At 36.9% G+C, this 25,188-nt stretch overlaps 1 protein-coding gene across 1 annotated transcript; it reads right to left on the bottom strand.

Annotated features, from left to right (window-relative positions):
* Window positions 1-628: 628 nt before the first annotated feature.
* On the bottom strand, window positions 629-22,470 carry LOC136832790 (mitochondrial tRNA-specific 2-thiouridylase 1). Its single transcript, XM_067094343.1, has 8 exons — window positions 21,709-22,470; window positions 17,713-17,878; window positions 16,158-16,342; window positions 14,982-15,080; window positions 12,980-13,107; window positions 12,032-12,199; window positions 5,531-5,782; window positions 629-1,293 (listed from the first exon to the last, which is right to left on the bottom strand). The coding sequence occupies exons 1-8, from the start codon at window positions 21,797-21,799 to the stop codon at window positions 1,102-1,104; spliced, it is 1,281 nt and encodes a 426-aa protein (XP_066950444.1). The 5' UTR covers window positions 21,800-22,470; the 3' UTR covers window positions 629-1,101.
* Window positions 22,471-25,188: the final 2,718 nt, after the last annotated feature.

Raw genomic sequence — 25,188 nt, 5'->3', positions numbered from 1 at the left:
AACATGTGGGCTTGACATGGGTTCTTCAGTAGAGTTGAAGGGACATCCTGCATTTAGAAAAAAATTCCTTTGGTACACTCAAACCTCATTAATGGGATTTCTCCCTGGTCCTCAGGAGCCTTATGAGACCAATATGAACTGCCCAAGGAACATAGTTTTTCTACTGCTGTTTGCATCTTCAAGATGAGTTAGCAAGATTCACAGACTGTCTGGGAAGGTCACACATGGTAGTGTTTGGTTGTCCGTGAAACTTGCTTGCACTAGACTTGTGGTGAAGACCAAACTCTTTATTTTGCCACAGTACCTTATGCCTTATTGTCCTAGTCTTCCTTGGTCAGTAATTAAGAGGGATATGAAGCTTTACCCATGGAGGTAAAACTCCAGATTATTCATTTGTACAAGGCAATGGAAGTTTTAAAGAACACTTAATTGGAAAAGATAAGTCATTCCAAGTTTGAGCCCTTTGTACACCTCTTGCTATCGAATATAATTTGGAACTGTCTTCTGAGTGCCTTGGTAACAGTCCAAGAGCTTTCCTCAATCCTACTGATAAATGCAAGCTTTTTGGGGCATGTAGCATCTTTTCCTACACTAATTCAGGCATATACAGTGATTGATAGAATTGTGATGAAAAAATTTAAGTTTATTCATACAATCCCATCAATTATACAGTGCTCCTTAAACTATACCTACAAAAGTCAGTATACCAAAAAGGAAAAAAACTATTTAAAATAATATGACCAAGTAAATAAAATAATATATTAGCAAATAATTTTTTATCAAGCAAAACTAACACTGAATAGCGTAACGCTTATTACTATACAAACATTGCTACAATTTCATGTCACTTGTAAGAAATTCTTAACAATGAAGAAATTTGTTTGCTGAACTGATTCATACAAAATTAGACTGCTATGTAAGATCCTTTAATGAGAATCTATTCAGTTCAAATTCCTTTTTTCATGCAAAAACCTGGTTAGGTATTTAAAATTAAGTAAATTGCTGTTACTTTATAGTAGAGTAATCATTTTAAATAAAAGCTGAAAGTTATACAATGAAATAACTTAATTTTTGTAAAATCACCTTCGATCTCCAATTCAGTCATTCATCTGAGCTTTCTGGCCTTTTAGTGTTTACTTTTAATTTTTGAGTACAGACCAAAGACTTTGTCTCTTCCCTTTCTTTTAATATACGTGTTCTGCAATCATTAATGTTAAGAGTGTATAGAGATGGGCCTGCCCTTATGATGCGAGATGACCCCAAGCATTCGTCACCACTATAAAGGACTGCAAACTGTAAAGAAAGAAAATGGAATATCTTACAAACCTGACAAAATGGGTATGAAATCTGATTATTTATAAATAATAAATTTAAGTTACCTACAAGAAAAAAGAGAATGCTGGGTAGCAAAGAAATTTCAGAAATGTTAACCCTATGAAATTTTAGCATTAGATTAACATCTTTCACAGGCAATTTTTTCCTGACTGCATTTTCATTTGGTAATTTCCTTTAGTTGGTCCAAGTTATTTTTCACGGTATAAAACTGATACAGTATTACGGACATTTCAAGAATGAATAATTTTACTTATAATAAACAAATCTGTTTACTGAAAGACACATTTTTAGTTTTTCAAAAAGGAAGAATGAAAAAACTTCACATATTTAGCTGTAATAGGCATTTCCATTGTTCACTATAAAAATTATTTGCCAAAGAGAATGTAATGCAGTTGTATAATTTTTAAACCATTAAAAACTACAGTAAACTGCCTTGGTATTTATGCTAGCTGTTGTGCAGCCGAATGAAAATGACAACAAAAGTTTTAGAATTTCAACAGTGCGCTTGCTATCATGTTTTTTTTTTTAGATTCTTTTCAAAGCTGAGTAGAAGTAATCTATCATAGTTTGTTCAAAGAATGAAAAAACTTGTCACACTGTTGAACTGAAGTCTGCTGATGATAAATTTCTGTAGCTAGCCATATAAATATTCACAAAAATAAGGTAATGTAGATGTGCAATTTGTCATTGCCATGAAACTGAGACTGCCTTTTGAATAACATACAGTTATTGCATTATCCATGTTACAGCACGGCATAGCTAAACGAAAAACAAAAAATTTTTATTCTTGATTTGCAAGGATATGGGAACTGAAAAATACTTTATGATAATTTTTTTGACCAGTCAATGAGAAACTGATTTTGTTCTTATTTCAAACCTGAATAGTTGCTGTTCTCTATATTAAGAAAGGACAACTAATAGAAAAGTAAATTTTTTGTGGACTTGTGGATGGCAGCAGGCACATCAAGTGAAACCATGCAAAAGAAGTCTCTAGCAGGAGCTGATGAATGATCTCCACTTATAAAGTGCAAACAACTCCATGGGTTGGTGGTATCTAAGAAGATGGGGTTGCTAAGAGCGATCATTTCTTTTGGAAGGGAAGACAAACCGTCAGGTAGGTTTTCCAAAAGCTAATGCAACCTCAATTCAATTCTATTTGCTTTTGAACGAAGCAAAAGGGTAGTTTTTCAACTTCCCCATTCTGGAGGTCTTCAGCCATGTCCATACTAGCGGGCACTGCCTGATGGGCAAACACTGTTCCCATAACCCGTTCCACTATACTGACCAACCAAGTATGGAGCCAGAACAATGCGATTGTCTGGTAACACTACTTCAAAAGCGTGAGAAAATATAAACAGCTGGAAGTGCCCGACGAGCATGCCCGCTAGTGTGGACAGGCCATTAGAGGCTGCAAGAACTAGATCAGTAGGCCTCGGTGAGGTAGATGGAAACAGATGTGGTTAAAGTTACATCTGAAGCAGAGGATAATGAGTCCTTGCATACTTTGCCAGGCACACCTGGGATAAAAACTTCACATGAAAATATTGTGATGCTTACAACAGGTGCTGTTGCTTCTAAGGAAAACAATTGTGAAAAATAGATATAAAAAATTAGTTATTAAAAAATTGTCTTAACAGATCATTTTAAGAGACCTTGAAACTCAGTACAAGTATCATAATTTTGTAACAAAATTCAATAAAGATTTAAGTAGCTAAGAAAATCCCTTGTAATATTAATATATCCGTTATGAAATCATTACAGTAACAAGCTGAGAACATGGACCATGCCTAACAATGACCATAACTAGCAATGAGTTACACCAAGTATGGAAAATCTAAACAGTATTTATATGCAAGACAGTTAATTTTGTCTGCAATTAACTCGTGATCATTGTAAGAAATAAAAAGTGTGCTAAACATACCAGTGGGCAGTGAACTTCTCTGAGCAAGGCATGGATGAGCTGCCAAGTTATCCATGATCATTTCAATTTAAATATCAAGCTGAATTTAGTATATGAAGGACTTATTCCTAAATAATGATCAACAGGCAAACAGACTGGGTGTTCAAAATAAACCAAAGAAAGCACATTGAGCAGCAAACACATAATGGCACTTAATGAACTTACTTAAAGTCCAAGAGACCCAGATTTTAATAAAGCAAAACTAATACCAGAATAAGGAAATTAAGAATAATGGGTTAAATGGCAAAAAGGAAAAGCATGAACTGGTCAAATTCTAGGGAGTAAAGTAAAAATGTCTGTTCACACTAGCTGACACATTATACAACCATTTTCTGCCATTACAAGGACTTTGGAGTCTGGACATGCAGAGTACTCTATTCTATTCTACTACTCCGGGGGCTCTCAGGCCTCTTGGTGGCCCATGGCCGCTTGCACCAGACCTCTCCACGTTCCCCTGTTGAGAGCTGCATGGGAGTATTACTTAACATGCCGGTCCCAAGCCCAGGTAAAAGAGGAAGGTTGAGTGTAGGGTTACTGCCCCTGCCTTGTAAAAAGCACAGCCTCCTCAAAGTTCTGGTGCCCTGGCTTTGTGGTCTTTGTGAATTTTACAGTTTGGGAGGAAACTGATATTGATCCTGTTATTACTGTTTTCCTAAATTCAGTCAAGGGATCCTACTCTACTGCAGTATGGCTCTGCAGTTAAGTAACTAGCACTCTTCACATAGTTTTTGAAGCTACAGCAATGTTGCGGCTGCATTGGCCCCGGGGAAAGTGTTTTGTTGGAACCAGACTCACAGGCCCTTAACTTTCATCCCTAAGGTCTGTGTTTGTCTGAGACCAGTACTCCGTCCACATTCAGTTTCCTGGTCTTTGAGTAATGTATCGGAGTTAGCTTCGGTAACCAACAATCATCTTGTTCTTACCTTTCCTTGTTGGGGGAAGACCCAAATTTTTAATCAGCTTAGCTTCTAGTGCTAGTTTTCATGTACTCTGCCCTGTCTAGCGGAACCAATCATTTTGGTTTCCCCTCATCAGGGGTAGTGTTGCGAATTCCTCAGTGGTCACCTTGGAAAGTACTCCCCTTTCACAAGGTCTGTCTCTGTGCCCAGTTTTCTCCTTGCAGGTTTTTTCAGACAGGACCTCGCAATTTTGTCAGGTCCTCTCTTTATTTAAAAAGGGGGGGTACTGTCATTGTGTCTGCTATTAGGCAGAAAGTATTTTCTTAATACAAGCCTATTCAGATTCAATTCTAAAGCTCATGATCTTAGACGGTGGCCACTTACATTATTTTCATTACATGAATTTAGAGGACCTTACTAATGTTTAGGGTGGAATTCTCTTTCTAATGATCAGGGTGGAATTCCCCCCTAGTTTTCAACATCTCTATTTAAAGTCTTTAATAGCATAAGAATAATATTTATTTCTCTGTTATTATTCCACCGGCTGACACGGGACCCCGATCCAGAAAAAGGGTTTTGACAAAGGAAAAATCTATTTCTGGGGAGGGGCCCGTGTCACCCGGTGACCCTCCACTGTTTTTTCATTCTCTCCCTCCCATGGTAAACATCATTCTAGTGGGGTGGGTGCTAACATGGAATGAGATTAGTGTTGCCTTGTGTACAGTCCGCGAGTGGTGCATGGGCTTGTATCGGCACCTCTCTCGTTGGGACTTATGACATTGGGAATCTTTATAGGGCAGGGTCCCGTGATTGTGACACTCACCCTTTACCATATACGACTCCATTTCTTGGAGCTCGCTCTGGGGGTAGTAACCCCAGCTTTACATTTAGCTTTTCTCTGGTATCTAGCAACGGAATTACCTAGAAATAAGTGCTGAATGGATTATTTCACCGGGTGACACGGGCCCCTCCCCAGAAATAGATTTTTCCTCTGTCAAAATCCTTTTGTTACAGAAACTTACTGGACATGCAGAGGCAGAATGGATTCTAATTTTTCATGCATATCTGGAAAGGAAGCTGAAAGCAGTTGTAAACTGATGGGTTTTAGTACCAAAATATATGGAAGAGTTGAAAAGTGTACATTTGCAAATGCAAAGTAAAATATAATGCATATGCAGATCCAGACTTAATCCATTCTAAATTAAACTTTTCCTCTGTGATAAGAAGAATTTTGCCCTGACTATCTTTAGATCACATTATGACTGGAGAAGTCGAGGGAGCCCTGAAACTCTCTAGTATCCTCAAAAATAACAATGAAACAAAAAACTGAACACACCTGCCCTGGAGTTATAGCACGTAACGGTTCTGCCAAACTTATCACCATGTTATTCGAAGTTGGCGAACGATGCCATGGGTTGTTTGTATGCGTTGTGATTACACAAGGGACAAGAGGATGTGTATGTTGAAATCTAAACATGCATTCAAACTGCCCCTCTGTAAAGAGCTGGGTTGGTGGACCACAAATCCAATAAAAGGGTTCAGTAAAAAGTGTTGAAGAATACAAAGCTGGATGGTCAGCCCCTGCAACCTGAAACATGAACATGAAGCAACGTACAATACATGTCTTACAACATTAAGTAGTTATATGCATGAAATTTATATGGTGTCCACAAGATATTTGAACATCTAGTATTATTACTGTTTGCATTAAGAAACATTCATATACATACAGTATGCCTTCTTGAAAAAACTAACTCCATACTTGCACAGAGGTTTATTAAAAGCAATTCTGTATGCAAAAATCTAGGTGATACTGTACTAAAGATTAAAGCAACAATTAATGAAGTATGAGAAAACAGAGACTATTTTCATATGGTAAATATATAAATTTTGATGGTAAAATTTATTACTGTATTTGAATACCTACTGTTAAAAATAGCTTACATCTTTGTGACTGCTAGGTGTGGTCAGCATTAAAAAGAGAACCTTTGGCTGACCTGGGTGGACTGTCTAGTTCACCTATTCCCCACCAAGGGGGTTTTGAATATTTTAGTTCTTGTCAGAATTATTCTTGACAAGTCACTAAATTGAGGAAGGCTGGGTAGGAACTATTTTAACAGTAGATAAGTACCTACTGTTAAAGATAACTGATTCCCACAAAGAAGCATCAGACTTCACAGCAGACAAAATATTAACCTTGTATCTAAAGTTACATCACTCCTATTAGAAACTGACAATGGTAAAGGTGATAACTGGTGCATTAGCTTACATCAGAAGTCAGTGATGAAGGAGAGAAAGGTGTCGGGGGTACAAAAAAATCTCGCCCTAAGAGACAATAAAGTTCCCCAGCAGTTAAGGCTTCCTACTTGCACAGATCAGTGCTAATTTCAAGCTACTGATGGATGAGTCCAACAACAACTTTTCTCTCAGGAAAGAATGCAAAAAAAAAAAAAGGGGGGGGGGACACACCATTAGGGAAACCAGCTTCTTCACCCAACACAAATGCAGGTGAACCTTTGACCTTTTCACTTACCGATGACTGATATAGATGTCATTAAAATTTAATTCCCTTGTGCTTTCATGCATAAGCAAATGTCAGAAAAAAAGTGCATAAACCCACAGACACAATGAGGATCATTTTTGGTGAGTGTTCCTGCTATTTTTTATACATATGTATCATGTATGTTATTTTTGTTGTATAGGTTTAGATTTTTATTCCACTATTACATCATTTATCTTTTTTCTGCGAAAGAGAAAGAGGAAATATTTTTGTTATACATATGTAACATGTATGTTTATTTGTTTTGTATAGTTTTAGTTTTTTATTCTATAATTACATCATTTATCTTTTTTTCTGTGAGAGAGAGAGAGAGAGAGAGAGACAGGAAATATTTTTTTATGCATATGTAACGTGTAGGTATGTTTTGTATAGTTTCAGGTTTTTCTTCTATAATTACAGCATTTATCTTTTTTCAGAGAGAGAGAGAGAGAGAGAGGAACGAACACTTGACTGAATGTCACTTAATTTACGGAAAAGTGACACTACTTTGTCATTCATTTTTTCATATTTTCCTTTGAATAATTACAAATTTTGCATTGCAATAAGTAGGTAACTCGAAGAATTTATCACAAAGTTTTTTTTTGCAAATTGTTTTGGGGGCGAAAATGCAAAATCTTCCCATATCTCATGAAATATAATGTGCCCTAATTCACCTACATAAAACTTATTTTGGGGACTTTTTTATGCCATTGTCTAAAGTGATCATTCAGCCAAATGAAATAAAATTGAGCAGTCTACCTTGAAAATTGTTGGAGATACGTATCTTTGAACAAAGAAGTTGTAAACAGTTTTTTGCACATATTGCATGGGGGACTGTTACTTTTTTTTCCTAATCTCAATGCTATAATTATAACTTTTTGCACAGAAATAACTTGGCAATTTATCTGGGTGTGCTATGGATAAAAAAAGACTATCACAAATAGTTTTTTATGTTTAATTTTTTGGGAGGAAAGTGCAAAATTTTCTCATATCTAGTAATTTCTACTCATTATTCCACCTACATAAAAGTTATTTTGGGGGGATTTTTTATGCCATTGTATAGAAAAATCATTCAGCTGCAAAATTAAACAAAATTAAGTGGTCTAATTAGAAAATTGTCAGAGCTATGTGTCTTTGAACAAAAAAAGGTATAAACATTTTTGCACATACTGCTCGAGTCACTGCCACTTCCCACGGATGTAACTGTTCAGAAGTCATAAAAGAAAGGTTTAAATGACCTCCAAAATCATTCTAACATCCTTTTCTAACTTATCCAGTCATTTTTCCTGAACCATAGGAGAGCAGAAAACAGATCTACAATAGGCGTAACAGGAAGCAGAACTGACGGAAGAAGGAGAGGAGGGCAACGTGTGTTAGGAGAGAAAAAAGGCAGAGGTAAGGAAGCTGGAATGGAAATAACCAGCTTATGTCCAGCTATAACCAGGTGCCTTCTAAACTTATCACTTATCTGCTTCCCTTTCTTCCTACAGCTAAAGAATTTCTTCATCATTACGTTAGACCATCCCAATCTCTATATCTGGCACAAATAGTTTCTGTCTATTTCTGCCCAATACATCCTGTTTGCAAAAAAGTTGTCACAGTAGAACCTAGTTCTTAAGCTTATTGGTTCCAGTTGAGGGCATCTTATCCAACAAAGCAAAAATGATCATCCACTGTGAAAACAGAGCAACAGCCAAAATCCTGAATGCTTAGGAGCACTAATCACTACAACAGCAAGAAGAATTCTGGCAAGAACTAAAACATTTGTAACCCACCTCATGAACCTGGGTAGTTCATCCAGGTCAGCAAAACATTCTTTTTCGTGCTGTCCGCACCTGACCAGCGCAAAGATTTAAGCTATCTTCAACAACAGCTAAGATTCATCCCAAATAAACAGGAATTCCACCTGAAATTCAAGAGTAAATTTTTGTTTAAACTTGAATTAATTTTTTCACACACAAACTCATTACAGTACTTTACATTCCCTTATCTGCAGTCATCTCCAGACAAGTCCCAGAAATATTAGCCTTTCTTTCAATTTTTCTGAATATTCAACCAAGCCCCTGAACATCCAAGTGGTGAAAACCGGTCATTCTTTGCACTTTGAATAAGATGCAGCTTGGGGGGATAGGGAAGAGGCCCATTTGTTATTAAGTAAACTAATGGGTTTGTATGGGAAAAGATTAAATTTCCATTTAAAAAATCAGATTTGCTTCACTGGATAAAAAGACAGTTGACTCAATAGTCATCCTGAGACTAACAACGGGTCACAATATAGTCTGGTGCATGTTATTAAAGCTATAGGTTTTACTCCCACTGCCACAAGGTATAACAACAACTGAAAGATGCTTACCATTTTTATATGGAGTGGTAGCAGATACCCTAGGCATCAATGCTTTATTGGTTGTATAGACCACTGAGGCAGGTGAAATCAAAGGCTGGCGGCAGGAGAAATCAAAGGCAGACATAAAAACTTACTTTACTTACCTCAGAGATCCAACCTACCAAGTGCCTACATCGTGACGCTTCACTCAGGCAGCCTCACAACATAAACATAAACTCAACATAACATAAACAAATGACCAGCGCGAAGCGCAACGTCATGCACAGACATTCTCAACAGTTAACATGCTTCAAGGGTCTGATGATGCATGACAGGTCAAGACCGCTGCCACCAAATGGTTAACTGAATAAGTACCTAAAAATAATGAGTTATATCTCTTATATAAATTTGATGCAAGTAGAGGTAGACTTTCATGTAGCCACAGCAAGAACAAATTTACATTTGTACTCATTTTAAAGCAAAGTTTTTATGGCAATGACCTCATGAACTTTGACTTTTAATATGGATACCTAATACTCAGAAATGGAAGGATAAGAAGACAGAATAACCATTGCAATCCAAAGGGATATAGTAATTGTAACTTTGCAGCATGTCACATCGACAGATAAATCTAGTGAGAACTGTCCTTTTTCAAGGTAATTCTCCTGTGGTAACACCTTATGGTTCTAACAGGGCATAAGGCAAAATTTCCTTGTTACAAAGCTGTACAAGTTCTTAGAGTGGAATATTTGGCTCAAGCATGTGCGCTTGCTTAGTCTGCAAGCAGAAGCTTGAATAAAATTAATAAGCCTTCAAAGTGACAGTCTCTAGCGATGCAAAAAAATGGTTCAACACACTGCAACTGGTTAATAAGTGCAAATCCCATGCTGGAAGCTTCAAGGATCTTAAAGGACCCTCACTCTTTAACTACTGGCAAATGTAACATACCTCATAGACAACCAAAAATTAATGCTTCTACAATAAAAAAAACTTGTTGAAAAGAACAAAAATAGCCTTTGATGGCTGATAATGGCAACTTTCTTACTCTCCTAATATAACAGAAAGTGAGCCACTATGGAAACAGTGCCTCTGAGAGGCTCTGAGAAAAACATCTCTCATGGAAACATTCCCTGGTTATCTCCATGAATTATCTTGAAGGAGCTGCATATTCCAGTGGTAACTCCTAAAGTGGGGCTATCTAATTAGACAGTTGTCTTGGAAGGAAGTCTGATGTGGCTAACTTGACTAGATGAGGCTGGTAACACAGGTTGGTGAGGCTTGAAAGGTGCTCCTAAAACTGCAGCTGATGAGGCCATTACCATCAAGTCACCTAAATACCTCACCAATGTGATGCCACACCTTTGAGCCTAGATAGCCAATAAGGCCAAAACTTAAGTAAAAACTTGAGGGGCTTTTGCTAAGTCAAAACAATGAGCCCAGAACTGGAAAGAACAAAGAAAAGAAATCTAGAATTTAAGTTGATAAGAATCACTAAGACACTGTCTTTTTGAGTGCAGCGATGTACCAAGACTACTTTCTCTATAACCAGAAGGGAGTCAAAAGTAGGTACTGGTTGACAAGGAACACGGTTAATGATGGGTCTTTGGCCCCAAGGCTTTGGGGATTATGAAGATGTTGCTGCAGAAGCCCTCAGTGTCTGCAGTCACCTTCTTACCAATTTCTCCAACATCGACCTCACCGAGAATCTAATACAGCAACTAACACTGACTACCAACAGATAAGTCTCAGCTGGCAAATATATCCACACACACACACACACACACCTAGGAATGGAGAAAAAGTGAAAAATGAGTCGAGGGATTAAATGAAGTAATGATTTATTGATTCATAATGAGAATTCTGGGGACTGATTTTTGTGGTGGAACCATCAACAGGCTGAGAGAGAGACTGACTCAATGTCACTATCAAGAGTGTCCTGGGTCCTGCATGAATACTTGGATTGGGCAAAAAGCACTCCTCTCCAGGGATGTGTCTGAAGACAGCTGCTGCCACAGATATAGCTAATCTTAAGTGATAGTTTTTATGCTGAAGCTTGTGAAAACTCAGAAGCAAATGTCTGACATGAGCAGCAAATTTGTTTTGCAAGGTTGGAAGCTATGAGAGATGCAAGCCTGTCTTCCAAACCCTCCAAATAACTAAGCAGGGAAGAAAATTTGATTCTAATATCAGTCAAAGCATCAAAATTTAATGTGTAATGGGAAAAAAGGGGAACACAAATTTTAATTTCTGGGGCTCATAACATGACTGGCAAACAAGATACAGTACAGTATTTGGAAATTGCTTAACATACTTGTACTGTCCTCACACCAGAACAAACTTCATGATGACCTGTCTTAATGGAAAGGCATGAACATCCTGTGTATTAGGTCTCTGTAGGCCATGCATTTCTCCCGTAGGGACAAGACATCAGAATACAGGTATGCCAGAAATATCAACAGGCCACACTAATACAGGACAGTATTATGGAAAAAGACAACCATGAAAAGCAGATTTAAAACTACTACATTAGTAGTAGATTAGCCCAGCCTACATTTCCATGCATATTGCTTACAGCATGGTTCTAGGCAAAAATTATATGATCCCAGACTGCAATAAACCACAGAAATGTAGGCACTATCAAAACAAACATGGATGATATGAAAGCATCCTTGAGTATCAAAACAGCAGGTGAAGAGTAAGAATGATCAAGAAATGAACAAATTTTTGATGAATAAAGAATATAAGTATAAATGGCAATCACAGATTAAAGGTTTAACCACTACCTGGTTTAAGAAGATGAAGTTTATCTCACCTGACAGCATTTCTCACAGGTTGAAAGATCAAGATTTGATTAATTCTTCATATCAAAGTATAGGCTCTAGTAAAGTAATTGTCTGTACTTTGGAAAATATAAAATGTTTCTCATTACCACAGCAACTATATTTATTTGTAAATGGAATTACTATGCTACTTACAACAAATATATGACCAGAATCCTTATCTTTTTCTGCAACATAGTAGGCTTGCTTCATGCCTGGGATAAGGCATCGTTGACCTAATGTCCACTGATGAATACCCTGATGATGCCCAACTACCTCCCTTGTATCGAGGTCTATAAAGTCACCCGGTTTATCTTCTATATACTGGAAGTATAAGATAATCACATACTCACTATCCATCTTATAAATAAGAGCTTCATGGAAAAAGATTCTATCTTGCAAATAAAGTTATTAACAACAAAGGGCTGAATGTTTTCTATAAAGTTCTTTGTGAGCTAACTTATTTCCAGAAGTTACATTTCATGATACATAATATTACAGGTACTTATATTTTCATACAAAGAACATTCTTCTTTACAACTATTATTATTAATATACATATATAGCTACACCAAAGTTTTGATATTTTCTACCTAATACTTCATGGTACTAATTGTTTACGTGCAACACATAGACAACTAATAGTTATTTTTATAAATCTTATGCAGATATATAAATTTTTCGGAAAAGATTGGTTCAACACCTCTCTTAATCAGTGAAAATATCATAAGATCACACTTAAATCCCCTGAAGCTACCAAATTAATTTACTGGGTGGCCACGAGCAGCACTGATTGTTGCCTGCATCCATTTAATTGTTTATCCTGCAAGTTGGTGGTTATCCAAGATATTTTGTAAATATTAAGAATTTTAAATACATTTAACACAAGTCAGAAGGGATGTTGATATAAACACGCCACATCACTACAATAAAAGGTAGAATTGCTGGAAAAATGGATCATGGTGTTTCAGTGCAGGAAAAGTGTAATCTGAATGGCACTAGTTTATCAACTGTGTGCATTCTTGGTAACTAGTTATAACTGAATAATAGGATACTAAGAAATAGCTTCCATTGCAAAATAACAGAAAGACAAAACAAACAAACCTCAGATATGAAATCTTGGAAATTTCTTGTGCCAATAAAGCAGATGCCGGTAGAATCCTTTTTGTGAGCAACTCGATCAAGCCTAGCATTTTCAGCAATCTTCCGAACAACATCTTTCGTGTAATCGCCTGTTATTCCAACAAAACAAATCAAAACTTGATAAAAGTCTAATATGATTTACTTAAGGTAAGACGTGTATTCATACTGCACTATATGTAAACTATAATTTTAAACTGTTTTTAAATTTCTATGTTCAGTAGTTAACTTTGCATACAAACAAACCACTGCCTAAGATAACTTAAGGCTTCTGCTCAAAATGGCAACAGCATATCCACATTATTGAAACAGGATGATTTTGCTCTACTAGGTGTCAACAGAGATTTCAGAAGCATTAATAATCATCTAGGCAAACCACCAATATCATAAACATAGACAAAGTGATGTTACAGCTTAAAAGCAAATATACTGTAAGGAACTTTTTGTAACATTAGGATCAATGGCCTTATCAATGAGGGTCTATACCATCACTCAATGAACCAAATCTTTTGTCAATAAATGGCAGCCATAAGCTCACTGCATGAACAGCAATCAGCAAGACTTAAATTATGTCCCTTAATCATGGTGCTAAACCATTTATCCCAGTTTCAGCCATGAATAAAAAATATGAACACAACCAAAACAAAAAGTAAAAGCACTGTTATATAACAATACAAGAGGAATGAAACTTTTGCCCCAAGTAAGGCCACCAATATGTCATCTAATTCAAAAACATATCTTAAACATGATGCTACACTAATTATCCCAGCTTTAGCTAAGAATAATCAGGAAAACAAAAAATAAAACCATGATTACCTAACAGGGCAAGAAGAAGAATTACAGTACAGTACTGCCAAAGTAAGGCCATCAATATCATTTCATTAAAAAACCTGTCTTTGTACCAAGTAAAATCAAATTAATACATGACTGTATGAGAAATAAACAAAAAGAAAAGGTAATAAAGTACACTAGTAACGCAGCTGTACATTTTGTTTGAAAAAAAAAAAAGACAGATTTACTGCAAGCTAAAGGGCCATTCAGAGGGACCAGAGCTGCTACCAAAAAAATCCACCTCTCACCATAGCAGTCACAGAAATAAATAGAGAGGGACTCCCCCTTATGGTGGGAAAAACCTACCTACAAGAGCAACTCATGAATTTTGTTGTCTATTGATGTGCATGGCTAAATACACCTTTACAGCTATCAATTATAGGTAAACCCAGCTTGCAAACAGCGCACAATGCATGCCATGCAGACAAAATAGTAATACTTTACAACTCTATAAAAAACCATTAAAATATAGGAGAAAAAACTTTTCTTTCAGTGAACTGCCAATAATACTTAAAAGATTTAAACTACATTACAATAAAGGCTCATTAATCCAAATTTTAATTATCAAAAAGTCTGAAGCAATGCCATAATCAGGAAGACAGCAAATGGATTCAAATTAGAGTTTGACACAGTATCCCTGATTTCTGTCAGACAACATACCGCCTACCTCCTCCTCAGATGGCTACATATTCATAACTGCCCAAGTGAATAACTGAGGGGGAGCAGTAAGTAGTCTTGTCATGGATTTTTCCATAGTGGTCCAAAATTCTTAGCTTATACAGCCTTCCAAGTGGCGAGTAAAATTAGATACACTATATCCTAATTAGCTCTAAATATAAACAACAGTCTTAGCTATAAGTACTTTCTTCACTACAAAATTTTAACAGATACTGAATTCACAATGTGACTTAAAACACATTTCACATGATAAAACACATTTCACATAATACAAAGAAAAGCTTTGTGAGGGCACATAGGAGCTTGTAACATATTCATGAAAAATTCATGTGAGAAGCTTCACAGAGTTTAAACACATGTACCATAATCTTACATGAAATTCAAGCATCACACAGCTTTGTTATCTTTAATCGCTCTATTCAGAGCTTGAGAAAATAGGTAGAAATAATTTACTTACCTAAAGGAAACATAGTTTGTTGAAGTGATTTTTGTGGTATCTGACTTAGGTAAAAAGTTTGATCTTTCCACCTGTCTATTCCTTGAAGTAACCTTGCACCTGAGAGAAAAAAGAAAAATAAAATACTTATCATTTTGTATGTCAAGCAACACTTTATGGTAGTCTTAATTGTGCAACAGCTTGTTCCCCAGACACAATCCAAAACCAGAGGAGAGTTCCCACTTTGTCATCTTTACAGTCAGGCTCCAAAGTATTCCTAATGGCAGTAAAATCATTCCAAATGTTGTCTGCCTTTACAGCATAACAGTCTCTTAAGGAGTGTCTGTTACCTGACCATTTAAAACTATCTTATAAATGAAGTCCATTACACCACAGGTGAACAAGTCAGCTTTACACTATTTACAAACAAGACTGTCTTCTTCCGTGACCGACAATGTGGTTTCATAGGAGACTGTGGTCTTTTTAACATGTGCTTCTGAGTCCCAAGTGTCCCCTATGTGTTGGTGTCACAAGTGGCTGTAGTCACCTGATGTACATGTGGTACTCATATATTTGCCAACATGTGGTACTCATATATTTGCCCAACGTGCCAAAACATCTTGTGTTAGAAGTTAATAACTATATCACAGCTGAGTGTACTGTTGCCTGATGAGACAGATACCTCCTCAGGTGTATGATGTATCATGGGTATCTGTGGTTTCCTCACAGTTGTCTGACTATGCACGATGAGAGTTCCCTGGTACATCATGGATATCTGTGAGTTTACCTATAATAACATGGTACCAGTGCAGTTCCCTGATTTGCAAGCATATCTGCTATAGTTAACTGATAATGTGTGTTAAGATCTATGTCTGCATAAGGGTGTCCTTATAACTGACTGGTGTGCTCTTGGATTTCCCTTGCAAGGTGACCTCAGCTAGTATCTCCTGGCACGACACTTGTTTTGACCAAAACTAGCTTAGGTTTGTGCCTATAATGACATAAGTAATAGGGGGTTGTAACTTGCAGTAACACATAAGATACAGAAACCATGTAAAAAATACAAATGTTTAATTGCCAATGAATCAAAAAAAAGTTTTCCCTATAAAGCTTTCTTCAAAGGACATTTTCACCAAATTATGATTCTTATCATTACTGAAATTATAATCAATAAGTTACAAGACTTTTAATTCTTACCAGTATTTGGGTCATAATACTCCAGATCTTCTCCAAATGAGTTTCGAGCATAATGTCCAGTTGCTATAACTTCTGTAGAGTGTACATCTTGTGCATACTGAAGAAATGTAGAGAACTTCATGTTCTTGTTGCATAATATATCAGGATTTGGTGTAAAACCTGCCTTATACTCTTCAACCATGTACCTAAGGGGTAAAAATTCCAATTGGAAAAAAATTTTTTATGAAGAATTACTTACTATACTGAGGAAGGTTTGGTAAGATTTTGATTTGATTTATGAAAATTTGGCAATAAAGCCAAGCATTGGGGGAGCTGGAGTGGTTGGACAGCAAGATGGAAGACAGGAAGTGGGAATGGAGGTAGAGTATTAGACTAAAATGTAGGTGCAACTACAGGTCAAAGGGACACTGCAAACACCCCTTTACTGCGCTACCCTCCTTGTGGTTGTGGGAGGATTTTGACTGAGAAAATAAAACAGGTGACAGAAAGGAGGAGAGTCAGTGTCAATCTGTAATAACTGGTATAATGGACAGGCACTGATCAACTCCGAACCTCTATACCACAAGCAGCTCACTTTTACTGTTCATACATTGCACAAGTAATGTGTCTGTGTCAGGTGCTGAACACAAAAGACCTGCCTTGCTTCAGATGAAGAGCACAGACTTGAGTTTTTCACTAGAAAGTGCAATATTAAAAAATTTATGGAAGGCCTTTTCCTTAAAACTATCAAGCCACCTTGTTGGGACCTTGCCTTAGTATTGGAACATTGAAGTAGCTAAAATTTATGCCTTGGTAAGACATGATTCTTTAGAAAACCAGCTGTAAAGACTGAGTACAGTATTAAACCGTCTTATGCCCCAAGTTTTATGTCTGAGGCAGTCTATTCATTTTCTGCCTCAATCTTGATCATCTGTTGTAATTACTTGTGTTGTACCAAGTCTGAAGTATTAGTTACTGTATTGGGAAGATTTATATTTTGAAGAGGATCTCTTATTGTCCATATCCAATGGCATAGTCTTTTGGGTCAGACCAATTAATAAATGGGCTTACTTTGGGATGGTAATGCTTTCTGGTAATGCTTGACAGAAATTTGGCCCTTTTCAGCCACTCTGTTACTTGCAACTGGTCTAGAACACACAACTAATGACTCATACTGCCATTAGAAGGCCAGTGGAATTCACATACATGCAATGTCAGTAGAAACTTGGATTTTACTTCTGTGGAGTGTCCAGAAGTTTATGCAACACACACACTGCTTGTGTAAAGTAGTGAGTTTGTACAGAATCAGTTTTGGTTTTTAAAAAATTACATTTTTATCAAGACAGTTCTGCCATTAACCAAAACTAATAATGAATCCCCTTTAAAACAAATAGCTCTCCATATTTTTCTTTTGGATAGTTTTCTTCACCATCTACAAAAATATTAAAACTCAAAGTTTAAGTGAGAGACTTAATATTTATAAGAAAAGGGATTTTTACAGAAAAACAAAAAGAGAATTAAGCTTTCTAAATGCATTGCTTTTAAAAATACTTATAATTAAATGATAAATACTTACGTAAATACATCATTCCAATATTCTTTAACAAAATTTACTTCTTGAAATGGAATATCAAGACGACGACATATCCACTCAGCATCCTCAGCATCTACATCATTCTGGCAGTGACCTTTTTCATCTTTGATATCCCAGTTACGCATGAAAACACCAATGACCTCATATCCTGCAAATGTGTTATTTTACAATTATAAATTCAATGCAATTATGGACGTTCAATATTAAATCTGTTTAACCTATCTTCATTAATTTACATACAGTATGCCTAATTCTGTAGCCAGCAGTTCCTGAAACACACAAAAGGAAAAATCCTCACTTGCCCAGGTATGTCTCTCAGCAGTGGCTCTCATGTAATACAGTAGTGGTAGCTAGGTCATTCCCTGTGTGCCCATCAAACAAGCACAACTTGACTCCTTTGCTCCCAAAATTCATTAATTTTGCATTCTCACTTCTCCATATTTCTTCTTGCTTCATCCATGTTTCTATGGGGAGTTTAGCAGTAATCCTGTGTTCAGGGGTTGTAAATAATTCTCCCAAATTCCATAAATAATGTATATCTTATTTGTCTTGTAATAACATGCTAACCTTATGTAAACCGCTTTTCTTCAATAAACACTAAGCTTTATTATTGACAACTTCTTTTGGAGTATTTCAGAGTACAGTAAGTTGGTAAATCATGTTTCATTTTTATTTTGCTTGAATTATATACTTCAGTGTGGGGTATAAGTCTAATTATGGGATTAAAATTAAGTGTCATTGTTTTTTTACTTAGTTCAATGACCTTGTTTCGCTTTGCTTATATAGTTCTGTACTGTACTGTATTTAAGAGCGTTTGTGTGAATATTGTCTCCCAAAGTCTTTGGACAGTGCAGTATGTTACTAGTTTATTCTATAAGAATATTAGTTTTAGGCATTTCTGTGTGTTTGGTGCACATCATTTTTATTAGAAGTTTAGAACTGGCCTCATGTTCTAGCAAAAATATTATGTTAATTTGCCTTAACATTGGTAACAATCATACGGGCAATACTGATAAGGCACTGTACCTTAATATTTTCTATGTGATCTGTTATGTGCTCTATTGTAGAGCATAAGTGTTTCCTTCATCCTACTCCACAACTTATTTGTTCATAAGGGGATACAAACTATCAACTTTTGTGTAGGAATAATCAGTCTCTAGAGGATCTGATTGTATTACCTGTATTTGCTCGTATCCCGATTTTGCAAATGCTTGCATTCTCTTTTGCCATATTTCCTTTATCCATGGAAATCCCATCCAGGTATCACACAGGATGTATATGTATATATTATCTCCAGAGGTCATTATCTGTGCCTGGGAGCTGTCAATAGGTCCATGGGTAGTAAACTGGGGGTAATATGAGGCCTAACTGTTATAAAATATTGAACAAAAAAATTAACAACAATGCCTGAAAACACTGATATGAAACTGCATACCTTTCACAAAGGTCATTCCCTGACAATGAAACCAGTAAAAGTTGACTTGACTCCCAAATCAACCCGGAAGGGAACGCATCAAAAAAATTAGAGAAGCCACAGTGTAAGTTAACCCACTTGCTAGAAATACAGGTATTACAAGAATACAATTATCCCCAACTGGAAAGAATGTATTCGTGCCAAGAGAAACAGCACATCCCTGGAATTCATGGGAAATTCACTAGGCAGTTCCACCCTTAAGACATCAATATGACTGGCATACTGATACCTCTTGACTAGGAGATAATGTACAAGGATGTAACGATGAAACTTAAGGAAAACACCATAGCTGAACAATGAGGTATCAGCTAGAAAGGTTGGGTAGCAAGATGGAAAAAAGCTGTTAAAGTATGGAAGAGGCTGGAGTAATAATGAGAGAGAAAGAGATTGCTTCAGCATAGGATAAATATTCTAAATAAAACCATGTGCCTTAAGAACACATTCTATCACTGGGAACATAATAATGGCTGGAGGAAAGAGAGTTCCTTGAGCTAGAGAATCGAAGTCCACCTTCTCCAATATTCCACTCAAAAGTGGAGAACAGCAGCTGAAACTGCAGTGAAGCCTGCAACAAAGCCAAACGTGGGCTCTACAGGGGACACCAGGTATTAAGGAGGTAGGGATTCATGGAGTTTAGCTGAAAAGCCAAGCACTGGGAAAACTTCAGCCATTCAGTGCTAAAGAAAGTGGAAAGAGGGAGCTGAAGTGATTGGACTTCAAGATAGAGACCTAGAAAATAAATGAGATTAAGCACAAGGGTTTCAATATAAAACTGCAAGAAAACCCACAATTGCACTAAGAGGTAATCGTTTGGGATGTTGGACAGCAAGACTGAAAAAAGGAGGAGGTAAAGTAAAAGGCTAAAAAGTGGGTGCAGCTAGGGGCCAAAGGGATGATGCAAACACCCTTTAATAATGCCTATAGTACACTGCATGAGGTCCACTGATGGCACTACCCTTATAAGGGGATACTGAAGAGGTATCCTGGTTGCTTCCCTGAGGACACTGTGCTCACAGATGAGCCCTAAGACCTCTTTGAGTGCCTCTCCAACTCGGAATGCAATGACTATAGGCAAGGGTCCTAAGGCCCAACAAGATCCGCTGCAGACCAAGAAGGAAGAACCCTCAACTGAACATAGGGAGAAAAGGCACTAGCCAGATGCTTTGCCTACTCAAAGGACTGCAACAAGTGTCTAGAGTGAGCCCCATACACTGAGTCAAGATCCCAAGTGTCAAAGGAGACCAGGCACAATCCCCATTTGAACTTTTGGGTATAGAACCAAAAACAGAACCAGCCAGACTACCCCACTAACCAATCTCTGAACAGAGGCGCACATTACTGGCCCCATGCTGAGGACAAAGTTTGCCTGCACTTTTTAATTTCTTACAAACATGGGCCTCTCCAACCTCTCCTTTGCCTACCAAGGGAAGTGTCAAAACAGGCATCACTAAACAACAGGAGTTGCAGTGGAATCTGCTGAAGCAGCAACAGGAACAACTGGAACATTAAGAACAGTGAAGGTCTCAGATGGAGAGACTACTTGTAAAGCAGAGGTGTCTGCCAAAACCAAGGTGGATATTCATTTATTGGCCATATCCAAGTGCTCCAGGAAGATAATGAGGGATAGACGAGTGTTCCCTCCTTAGACTGAACAAGGAGAGAATGGACAGAGAATATCCTAGCAGCAGACACAAGGGTTACTTCAGGGGATCATCTCTGAAGGCAAGGTGGGGAGGATGAAGGTTTGCTGTTCTCAAAAACAGAAGGGGCCTTCTTCAACATCTTCCTATTGAATATGTACCTCTCCCAGTAGACAGGTGATATTAGAAAGACACTACACAGCAGTTCACAAGTGGTGTATAATCTGCAAAAGGAACACAAAATGAGGGTCAATGTTCAGGAGTGACATGAAGTGTCCACATGCACAATGTCACACCCTTCCTATATTTGATCTTACTTCTTCACAGAAGAAACATCAAGCACCATCATTAAAATCAAGGTCATAGACATTACCAAAGACAGCCAAAAATCATTGACAGAAAGTCAGAAGAATACAGTTCAACTACAGCACCTATAGTTGCATCTAGCAGAGTGGAGAAATCTATATAACTGTGTGGCTGAGTCCCAACCCCATTAATCACTTGTTGCTAGTTGACTACCTTGTTACCAAGTCCCAACAAATGAAATTACTTTTGCTAAAGGTTTATCTATATTCAGTAGGTTTTGCTAAAGGATTATCTATATAAAGGTGCAGGGTCTGTACCCTTGTAGGAACAAAAGCAAATTTACCATTACTGTACAGGCTAGTCATCACTGATTCAAAAACCCAACACCAGTTAAATAACTGGCCTGCCAATAAAGTTTCCTGCAAGATTTCTGCATAAGAGGCCAGTTTGTAAGACTAGGTTATATTACTCAATCAACCTACAGCACCCTAGCCTATGAATAGTTTAATTAAATAAAAGGCCATTTCCCCAACTGGGAAAGAAAATAATTATGCCTACCTTTCCTCTTAAGCAATAATGCAGACACTGCGCTATCCACGCCACCCGAAATACCAAGGACAACACGCTGAAACCTCAACATACGTGCCATTGCTTAGGCTACACTCCTGGTGGTTGTTAGGCAAATATCAAGTTGATATCGCTTTAATTGTTGGCTTTTCTAAAAAATGTAACCTTTGGAAAGCCCTATTAGGCTAGACCCAGGCTGGGCCTAACCTTTACATTACTGTACACTAGTTCTTGTGGGTCTCCCACTTGCGTTAGGCCTGGCCTATGATGCTTGACAAGAACTTTAAAGGTAGACTGTGGCAAAGTATAACCTGCTAGCCTATGCTAGAACCGGGACACTTGATTACGTCCACTAAGTACACGTCTGTCTTCTTACAGGATAGACTATGCTTTTCAGCACTAGACTGTGGCCACGTTATGTCTGTTAAGAATTACGTAATCTTAATGGTAGTTTCTCCTCCATAATGGATTGAATAAGAGTGGACTCGTCATCAGAAAGAAAAAGTATGAATGGTCGATGCATGATATGTTCCAAGACTTGGTTAGCGTATTCAACAGTTATATAAGTTATGCCAAAGTAACTTCGATCTAATTTGTATGCTTAAAAATGGTTTCACTTTAGTCTATAAACGTTGTCAGGTAGCGGCAAAAGGTGGAGGGCCGATGTTGAGATTCGTTGGAAGACGACGACAGAGTATCATTAGTAGTAGTAAATAAAAGGAGTAACCTCTGCAATGACTCTTGCGCAAATGTATGTTGGTCCTGATGCTGGGCTTTCTTTTGCTTTTGGCCATCTCATCCTTTGTTCCTCGACTATTTGATCTGCTAATTTCTGCACCCTTTGGCTTCTTTAATTAATTTAATCAATAAAAATATACTCTCGTCTTGTTCTTAAGTTCTTATGCCATGTGTCTGAATGAAAATGAGTTCATTTCTTTTTTAATCATAAGCACTCCAGTTAACACAAGCATAGCTACAGCTGACTTCGAATTATTTGAGCCAAGATGCAATTCGAATGTAGGTTTTAGAGCCTTTAAATCTGCTGCTCCAAGACTTCATTTTGTTTGGTTTTACGTACAGCCTTCCACAGGGATAATTCCCTCTCTGGCGGCCCTTGTACGTTTTCAAAATGAGGTACTTATATTTTATACTTGTCTTTAAGTGTTTTCTCGTCAGTATCGTAGCTCCTGCAGGATAGGAGAATCTTTAGTTCTTTTTTTTAAATTTGCTTTCTTCTTATTAAATTGCAAAGCCATGATCCTTATTATTTTTCACCTTTGACACATATTCTTTATATATACTGTGCACTTATTGCCATCATATGTTTTATGTTTAGTATCACCATGACCTTTCTTTACACAAGGGCAAGCTTGGTCATTTCTTCAATTTGCTGCGCTGTGACCAAATTCTTGACATTTATAGCATTGATAAGGCATGTAACAGTCGAATACTTTGCAACGGCTATACAATGTACACAATTTGTCACCTCTATCATAGATAGCCTTTCGTATCTGTGGTGTGTATTTGATGATTCAGCGTTTATATTGGTCATCTTTGGCTATCATTTCCTTTACAATTTTCAGGTCGTCATTTTCAGAAATGAGGCTACCTATCCATGGATTTTTCTTTACAATGTTATCGACAATGTCATCGCCCTTCGGGAGATAGACTACTTTTATTTTTGGTTTAAGTTTACCCTTCTCATTTACTGATATATTGTTGATATTCTGAATCTCCATGTTTGCCTTTTCTAAGTTTTTCCTGTCTGGAAATCTTACAAATAAGTGTCCATCGCTTGTTGTTTTAACCTGTTCAAATGGCGCAGTTATTTTATTCATAATTTGTCGCTTTTCATTAGATGCTGTGCTCTCTTCGTTTGTAGATTTGATCAGAAGCACTTCTTTTGTCTTTAGTGATTCAGCATAAGTTTGGTCCATGTTTGTCATGGTCTTTACATCTTTATCAACATTATCAATTTTGTTTTGGATTTCATCTATGTTGATCATTACATCACTAGTTTTCTGAGCCGAATCCTGAATCAACTTTGTTAATATATCTGTTTTCTTTTATTTCTTCAAGCTTATCTTCAATGAGTTTTTTGTGTGTTCTTTGTTCAGGCCTCTTGCAGTTATTACAGATGTACAATATGTTATCACTACGAAGTATGGGTGTGTATCTGACCTTGATGCCTGAACATTCATAATGGAACCATACATCACACATTTCACAGCAAGTTCCTTCCTCATCAACTTCCTCAGAGCAATGTCCGCAGGGTGCTGACTCTCTCTCGATATGGGCTGACTCAGCCTTCTCTAGTATTTTATTTAGTATTCCATCTTTACGTACTGTTTCGATAATTATGAGATAATGTTCGTATGATAGTTTGATCTTCCCTTTACTTGAGTTAATTTCTACAGTATTTATTTTTTCTTTTTCCTTCCTCTTCCTCATATTCACTTTAAAAATCGCGCAAGTCAGGCACTTTCCACAGGGCACTTCACAGACAAGTCCTACCCACAGGAGGACTGAAAATATCAAGTGCCTCAAGAAAAACGAAGACTTTCCTTTTTTCTAAGTGCTATTAAAGTGTAGATTTGACAACTGATATGGAATACGCCATATGTAAAAAAAAAACTCAGAATATGTCTGCATTATTATGTATAAGACAAGTTGAGTTTGAAGGTCACGCAGAGTGCCTTCGGCAGAGTGGGACCCTAGGAAAAAAGGAGTAAACAGTAAACAGTGCAGTTGTCTTGTTCCCGGTTTTTATGGAACATGTTAGGCTTTATTCTTAATGGAATACATTAATGCGGATATTAATGTTTATTTATTTGCATATATACGGTTAGCTACACTTTCGGTTAAGTTTGGATTTTAAAACGGAATCTCTCTTTCACAAATCACCTCATACCTCTGCATCATTCAGTAATAAAGATCTTACGTATGTGATAGGATTGCAATTTATTGAAAGTGTGTGGTTTTATCGACGTTCTTTCATTTTATTCGCCAGATAATTGTAGTTCATCCCTTGGCTCTACTGCAGTCATTTACCATTTACTACTGCCATAATGTATATTGTACATACCATTAGCATAATATGTCATAGTTCTAAGTGTTTTGTTTTAGTGTGTTTTACACATTATCTACTATATAATTGCCTTGTGATTTATACTGGTTACTTGAATACTAAAGGCTGCATCATTTTTACTAAATTAATAGGATTTAACAATTTACGAATATTAGGATGACTTATCGCTTCTTTCCGGAATGAGTCGAATTTCTGCAGGCAATCTTCTACATGATCAGCGTTTTGAAGAGTTTCTTCATAAACTTTTTTTTATTATTGCCTAACTGCTACATCGTAGTTTGAACTCAGTTATCAGATTTATTTATCCTTGAATTTGGCTTGATTGACTGTAAGTTTCTTGGGTCACAACTACGATAAGGACTGACACTAAATTTATATTGAGA

This window comes from Macrobrachium rosenbergii, chromosome 50 (genome assembly GCF_040412425.1).
Source record: "Macrobrachium rosenbergii isolate ZJJX-2024 chromosome 50, ASM4041242v1, whole genome shotgun sequence".
Taxonomy (NCBI): Eukaryota; Metazoa; Arthropoda; class Malacostraca; order Decapoda; family Palaemonidae; genus Macrobrachium; species Macrobrachium rosenbergii.
Note: the sequence above shows the minus strand (reverse complement) of the source record. Positions and strands in the feature narration are given on the sequence as shown.